At 31.8% G+C, this 8,260-nt stretch overlaps 1 protein-coding gene across 1 annotated transcript in view; it reads left to right on the plus strand.

The window, feature by feature from the left end:
• The first annotated feature begins 5,663 nt into the window (after positions 1-5,663).
• The window catches only part of LOC21392551 (pumilio homolog 6, chloroplastic), an 8,838-nt gene continuing 6,241 nt past the window's right edge, over positions 5,664-8,260 (plus strand). The window contains exons 1-3 of the mRNA XM_024174986.1: positions 5,664-5,760; positions 6,643-7,348; positions 7,638-8,253. Coding sequence (XP_024030754.1) covers positions 6,707-7,348; positions 7,638-8,253 — 1,258 coding nt within the window. The 5' untranslated portion in view covers positions 5,664-5,760; positions 6,643-6,706. The remainder of the gene's footprint in view (positions 5,761-6,642; positions 7,349-7,637; positions 8,254-8,260) is intronic.

Raw genomic sequence — 8,260 nt, forward strand, 5'->3', positions numbered from 1 at the left:
AAAGAGATCTCTTGCGGACCTCTGATGCCGGCGGTGCAGTGTTATGGATTAACGTGGCGTGACACAAATTAAGAGGCGACGATAGCCGAATCTTTTCACCATAATAGCGCGTCATCTGGTATTCAACTGAGATACTGGCTGGTATCTAACCATGATACCGGCACCTAGGCTCGATACCAATCGACAACCATCAAAATTGGTGGCAGTTTAGACACGTTTGCTGCTGGAATATTTAGATTGAGAAAAATCACTAAAATCACAGATAATACAGCACAAAAAACTCACAAAATCAAAAAAATCAATTCAAAAAATTTTGAATGAAAAGGAGAAAAATTTTCAGCTGTCAATCTTCACCGGCGTCACTCATGTGAGATAAAATCTGACAATACTGAAGCTTCGAAGGCAATGACGATGAGGAAGAAAGTCTTCATCGTACTAGTGCTGGCATGGAAGCGTCGTCACTGGTCACCTTTGCCATGCTTGTGCTAGCATTGTGACATCAGTATTAGCATGGGTATTAGATATGGATCTACAGCGACGGCCATTTGCTTACTCAGATCTAGACCTTCACAACTAGGTGGGTTGTAGATCAGCAAAGTGAATGCACCATGGATTCGCCATGGGTTGTAGATCAAAGATGAATGATGGCACCAATCTCCTCAATAGGCATTCATCAATGGTGTCGGCGACAACTAGGTTAGTTCCTGTGAAGAGGAGAAAGGGAAGAGCAAAAGAGAGAAACGACTAGGAAGGTTATCGTGAAGAAAATAAGAAAACATACTAGGAAAAGATCAATTCCACGGCGCTCATCAAGGTCTGCACCATGGTGCTCATCAAGGTCAGTGTCGTGGTGCCACTTCGAAGCACTGCAACCCCTGCGCAACATTTCTACATGGCGTTGCAGCGCCTAACAACAGGGCCGCGACGCTATTTCGAGACTCTTACTGACTTGAACTTATTTGAGTTCTAAAAATTTACAAAAATGCTATTACGATTCTATTCACTATAAATAGGATTTTTAGTGTTATTTTCTACATCTTTTGGCTAGGAAAAGAAGGAGAGATTACAACTTGACGAAGGAGAAGAAGATTTGTTCAAGAACGGAGTTCAACTTCAAATTCGACAAACAATTTTCTCCTTTGCTTAATTTCTTATGTTGAATATTATTGTTAGCATGTTTTTAATTTCAATTATGTTCTAAATTTCTTGACTAGGGCTACAAGTGTAGCTAAGACATGAATGTTTGATTTTAGTTATTTTCTTTCAATGAAGTTTATTCACTAAGAGTTTTTCATTCATGTAAGTACTTCTTTTATTGTTCTTAATGCTTTCAATAACCTAATCAATTATTGAATTGAATTGAAGACCTAAATTGAAACCTCTGAAGGAGATTTTTAAAAATAACTTCTCATAAAAGAAACCGTAAGGTGCGTAGGACATCGAGAAAAAATAATACGACTTGCGAGAATAATTTGGAAAAACTAGAGAGCTTGATGAATTTTTAGGATGTTGGAGTTCACATCTAGCGATAGTGAACATGTTAGGAATATGTTTAATAGCATCCTCAAAAGGACTATTAGATACACTAGGGTTTTTCGTTCTACTGCATGATGTAAGACGATGTTAGTGTATAACTGGAATTGAATAGGAATTGCCTTGTATGCTCTAGTGTTCTTTTATTATTGAATTTCTCTTCAAAACTATTTTGCATCTTTTTCGTGTCATTTTATTTATTCCATCTTTTAATTTCAAAATATATCAAAGTATTAATTGTCTAAATAACATTAAAAAAATTATAATTTCAGTAATTATTAAACTAGTTTTCGAGAGAGTGATACTTTATTTTCTACTATATTATTTTTGTGATTTGTGCGCTTGCGAAAAATCACATCACGTATCTAATAAATTTTAATAACATGGTATGCTATCAGGGGCACACTTAAAAACGGACACACTTAAAAACATCAAGGGAATAAATTAGAAGTATTTATGAAATGAATCATTTAAATATAAAAAATAATTATTAAAAAATATAATACGATTATGACATATTTCTCAACTATAATTAACAAAAAAAATTCAATTTTTTATTTTTAAATTACCCTAAAATTAACATGCTTTTGGCCAAAAACTATTTATCGAAGGTTCACTCAAACTTACATTGAATTTTTATGATATCTTTATTCTAAAACTAAATTACTATAAAATCCATATTATAAATGCCTATTTGAAATTGCCCAAAGGCCTCGTTTATTTCACCGATTCGAGTTTTCAGTTTTAGATTTTTACAGTAAAAAGTTCTTAGAAAATGTCACATCTAACTTCTTCTGTTACAGTGAAAAACTCTCAGAAAATATCACATCTCAACTCAAATTAAAAACTCAAATCCGTAAAGTAAACGAGGCAGAGTCATCACCACTTGATCTTCCGAGCCATCTAAGACCCCGTTCACTTCACTAATTCGAATTTAGAATTTGAGTTGAGATGTGATTTTATGTAAGAGCTTTTTACTGTAGCAAAAAAGTTAGATGTGATTGTTTGTTAGAGCTTTTTACTGTAGAAAAACTTAAATTTTAAACTCGAATCAGTGAAGTAAACGGGGCCTAAATAAATCTCAAACAATTGCATCCAAGATATTGTTTTGTCCCCATGGAGCGGGTCATCGTTGTGATTGTATTGTCGTCGTCAATCTATTAGGTTGAGGTCATTTTCGGAAAACAACATCTTGGATATAGTATTTTGAAATTATTTGGGCTGCTTGGAAGATCAGGTGGTGATGATGAATTGCTATCATTTATTGAATATTGGGCATTTTCAATGACGCTTATAATTTTAATTTCATAATAATTAAATTTTAGAATAAATATTTTACAAATATTAGATTTAAATTGAAATTATTTTCAATATATAAATTTTCGACAGAAACATCTTAATTTAATGCAATTAAAGTTAAAGATTGAATTTTTTGTTAATTATAATTGAGAAATATGTCATAATCATATTAATATTGTTTAATAATTATTTTTCATAATTGTAAGGATTCAATTCATAAATACCTCCTTATTTGTTGACCAATTTTCAATGTGTTCCTTGATTTTTTTATTGTGTATTCTGATAATATGCCGCCTCAGTAAATCCGTTAACATATATATGAAAATAGACAAATGAGGTGTTTTGAACGATTTTTTACACATTAGATGGTGTTTCGAATGATTTTGCAAAATCGGTGGCAATAACACATAGTTTGGAGGATAATTATGAAAATAATCCTTCTTGTTATGCTAATATATTACCTTTATTTATCTGTTTTTTTTACTGATTTGAGTTTTATTACAGTAAAAAATTTTCATAAACAGTTATATTTAACTTTTTTTATAATAAAAACTCTCATATAAAATTACATCTTAACTTAAATTAATAAACTAAACGAGCTCTTAATTGCTTTCACTCAAAAATAAGTCAAGAAACACGCGAGTAATTTGCGGCTGACTAAAATAAATCCTCTCGAGCATATCTGAAATATAATATACAAAAGTTTTTGATGAATTAAATATATCTAATATAATATTCAAAGTTGTTTAACCAAATAATTAGACCATAAGACATACACGTGTCAAACTGATACGTGTTTGCTCGAAAGGTCAACAACTATTTAATGAACAGTTTTCCTCGTGCCCACTTGGAGACTATTCTTTGTCCACTCTCAACACACCAATCCACGGCTTCATAAAAAGGACAAAAGTGAAAAAAAAAAAATGTCGATTTTTTTTTTAATTTTTTTATTTTTACTATAGAGTTTAGAGCATCTACTTCAATAAAATATCAAATTAGCATTCATTTTAAAATTCAATATTTTTGTAAAAATGAACTATTTTGTTTGTTATATTTAATTAATACTATATCTAATCTTTCAAGGTGTGTTTATACATAGGTTTAAGTCAGTAATTTTGATTTTAAATTTAAATTTTATAAGAAAGTTCACTGATGAGAACTTTTATAATTTATATTTTTTTATAAGAGAACAAAATCATAATCATGAATTGAAGTCGAATTAAGAGTGCAGTAAGTTGAGTTTAAACATTTTATCAGATTCGCACTTTAAGAAAATTGAGAATCATTAGTCAATTTCTCAACAGTTAATTATTTTAAAATACCAAAGATAAAATAGCGTCCACATTTGGTACAAAATAATTTTTAAATTTGTAAGAAATATATATTTCAAATATGGTATTGAGAATGATATTAGTAGATTGGAATATAACATAATAATCGTCTTAAGACTATTTCTAATGTAAATGTTAATATTAATTATATATTTAGCATAAAAAAGTAAGATATAATATGTTATTTATATTTTTACTCTAATGCATATGCTATTTAAAATACTAAATTTATTTATTTTTATAATCATTAAACTTAGGCCCCGTTTATTTCACTAATTCGAGTTTAGAATTTGAGTTTTGTTACAGTAAAAAGCTCTCAGAAACAATTACATCTAACTTTTTTACTACAGTAAAAAGCTCTCACATAAAGTCACATCTCAATTTGAATTAAAAACTCGAATCAGCTAACTAAATGGGCCCTTAGAGAGTTGTAAAAGTAGACATTTATTTTTAAAATAATTTGAAAATGCAAAAAAAAGGTGCAATCATTACATAAAAAATAAACATTTTAACCAATATCAATTAAATATTAAATTTTTCATATACAATACTTGGTGGGAAATTTGTCATAAGATATAGTATATGTAAAATTTAACACAACAAATAGTATTGTATTAGAGTGTATTTTTTACACTCAAATATTAAATTTAAAATTAGTTCATTAATTATAACATTGCATTATAAGTGATCTAAATATAACATTTTAGCCTTTTGTGTTAAATTTGGCATTAGCATGTACATTTAGTAGATTCTCAAATTTTTCTTAAATCTTTTTTTATTTATTTTTATATGATAGTCTGAAATTACACAATACGGATAATGTGTTCTTTTGTTTTTTAAGAGCTCGTTCGGTTACATTTTTAAGTTATGATGACTTAAATATAGATCTTGAGTTGAATTTGAGTTATAACTTGAGTTGGAGTTGTAACTTGAGTTTATGTTTGGATGTGCACATTTGAGTTATGGTTTGAATTGAGAATCTATTTGGATTTGTGTTTGGGTAAGTCAAAATTTGTATTTGTATTTAGATAATATTTTAATAAAAATTCAATGGTGATTGAAAATTTTAATAGAATATATGGATGTGGTTTTATTCGTCTTTTCGTTGTAAACGCATAAAAAAATCATCTCAATCGAAATTAAAGCGAAAAAATTATGATGTTTTTAAGAATATAAAAAATATTGTTCATTAACTTGAGTTTGAATTTAAAAATTTGAGTTGAAAAGATAACTTAAACTCAAGTTTTAACTATAAATTTAAATTAAAACTCGAGTGAAACTCAAATTCAAAGCCCTAATATTTTATCTATACTATAATATTCCAAAAAAAAAAAAGAAAAAAAAAAGGAAAAAAGAAAAACTTGCAAAACTCCAAATAAAATACTTGGAACTGAAAGTTAGCAAAAACGTTATCTGGAAATAGTTCTTTTTCTCCTCGGAGCAAACAGAGCTTTAAATATCCTCTGCTTGAAGCCAAAAATTTCATTTTTTAGAAATCCCTTCTCTCTAACCTCTCTTTTTCTCTCTCTAGAAAGAAAGAATCTAGGGTTTGTTCCGAACAGTGAATCTTCTTCGCTATTGAGCTCCACTGCTTCTGGTAAGCAATTTCTCCTCAAACATTTTTCCTCCAGACTTCGTTTGTTGTTGTAGAGAAAGTCCTTCTAGGGTTTTGTCTTTTGTTTTTCTTCGCTACTTTTTTTTTTCTCTTTCCATTTTTCTGAGCTTGAATTGCTGATTTCCTGAGTATGGAAAGTGATATTTTCATGGTTTTAGCTATATAAATGTGCGAAATTTGTGTAAATGTGCGAAATTTGTGTAATTGTTCTTTTCATACTGTTCTTGAGATAGTTTGTGTTTTGTGTAGCTATAAATTATCTCATAAAGTTTCTGTCTTTTTGTTTATTTGGTTGCTAAGGAAGGAAAAATGAGCGGATTTTGTGTTGTGTATGTTGTTTGAGCTTTTCTCCATACCTGACGAAGTCGTTTTTGCTTGATTAAATGGAAAGTTCTTTTTTTTTTCCCCCTAGCTTACTTACCAAAGAGTTGACTTCCAAATTTTGGCCCTACTTTTACGGTTAGTCTCTTGCAAATTTTGGTAAATGAAGGTTTTTTTTTTTTTAATATTTCTCTTTTCAAGTCGGGATTTTTGTGCTCTTTACAGTTATGAATTAGTTTCTCCTTTTGTCGTCATTTCTGCCCATTTATGAAGCTGAATATAGCTTTGTAGGATCATTTTTTGTTGTACAGCCTGTCCGTGCAATGCAAATTTTATTCTAAGGATTTTTTTTATACCCTATTTTTTCTTTTACTGCCTCTGCTTTTCTAGACTCAGCATACGGTTTAAAGTAGACCAATTTATGATTGGTGTTTAATTCCCCCCCCCCCCAATTATGTCTTTAATGTATTCTCTTATGTAGACTTGCAAGTCCTCAGTACATAGTGATTGAACATGTGTTCTGCTTTTTGGCTGTTTTTCTAGGTTATTATGTGACGTTTTTATCCACAACCAGAAAACACGAGGAGGACACTGATTTCCTGATATAATGGCAACCGAAAGTCCAATTAGAATGCCAGAAACTAGTGGGAAGTGGGCATCCCATAAGAAGGCCTCAACCTTTGTTCCATCATCTGCTAGTATGGCAGCAGAGGAATTGAAACTACTACTGAAAGGCCACAGCTTTACTGGCAGCGGAAAGGATGTCGCTCCTAACCGAAGCGGGAGCGCGCCCCCTAGCATGGAGGGTTCGTTTTTGGCCATTGATAATCTATTGTCCCAGCAGAATGCCGAAGCAAGTGAAAGCTTGGAAACTCTTAATATTGCTATTGGGAATTATGAGTCTGAGGAACAAATGCGTGCTGATCCAGCTTATTTGTCCTATTACTGCTCCAATGTGAATCTGAACCCTAGACTTCCTCCCCCACTTATTTCATGGGAGAATCGCCGGTTAGTACGCCATATTGGTAGTTTTGGGAATAATTGGGGATTGACTTCTGTAGACGACAGTGGTAATGTTTCCTTGCACTTTTCTCAAGGATCCCTTCCTACACACAAGGAAGAATCCGAAGATGAGCAGTCATCCCAGCAGCCTTCTAACAGTTGGGTAGATGGGACAAGTGAAATTTGGTCTGGAGAGGACAACAATACATCAGCAGACCAACACAAAGTTGCTGCTGACTTATTACGGGTAAAGATTTTGATTAGACATTTTGTTCATGGTAATATGTTCACTCCTATATTTATTTATTTATTTTATGAAGTTTTATAAATTGAAGTCGTACAAATAAATCCCCTCTTCTTTTTCGGAGCAACTTTCAAGATGATTATAATTTATATGTTTACTACCATGATGCAACAATACAAGTTCTTTTTGTGGATCAAACCTATAGTTAGTTGGCTTTATTTACTTTAGGGTTTGATCAAGTTGGTTGGCCATAAATGAAGACTTATTTATTTTTTTATTGCAATTTTTTTAGGAAGATTTTCGTGGCTCCCCATCGCCTGTATATAATCAACGTCATGTTTTAAGCGACGAAATAGCTGAGGAATCTGCTGATCATGATACTGGTTCCAGCTCCTTGTATGATTCTCCTATTAACACACCCAATAATATTATGTCCAATATGGGAATGGATGATGCAGCATCATCAAATGTCGATCTCTCATCTGCTCCTGGTCCCAGTTCATCGTCTCTTGATTGTACTAGAAGCATGAGTGGTAATGACTCAAGAATTAATGTCATTGCTTCTGAAATGAAGGCTCTTAATATCTCTAACCTTCGAAATTCTGGGAATCAAGTAAATCAAGAACAATGGCAGCACAAATGCCAGAATAATTTTGTGCAAAACAAGATACACCAACAACAAAGCAATTTAGGTCAAACCCAAAGTGCCAAATCTCAAGTAGCTAACCAAGGAGTTAACTCCACATATGCCGGTGTGGATCAATTTCTCCACGGCCCCTCTAAGTTCTCAGCTGAGGTACAGCCTGTACTACACTCGTCAGGGTTCACACCTCCGCTTTATGCTAATGCGGCAGCCTACATGGCTTCAGCAAATCCATTTTATTCAAATATGCAGGCTCCTGGCCTTTTCCCTAC

This window comes from Morus notabilis, unplaced genomic scaffold (genome assembly GCF_000414095.1).
Source record: "Morus notabilis unplaced genomic scaffold, ASM41409v2 Scaffold640, whole genome shotgun sequence".
Taxonomy (NCBI): domain Eukaryota; kingdom Viridiplantae; phylum Streptophyta; class Magnoliopsida; order Rosales; family Moraceae; genus Morus; species Morus notabilis.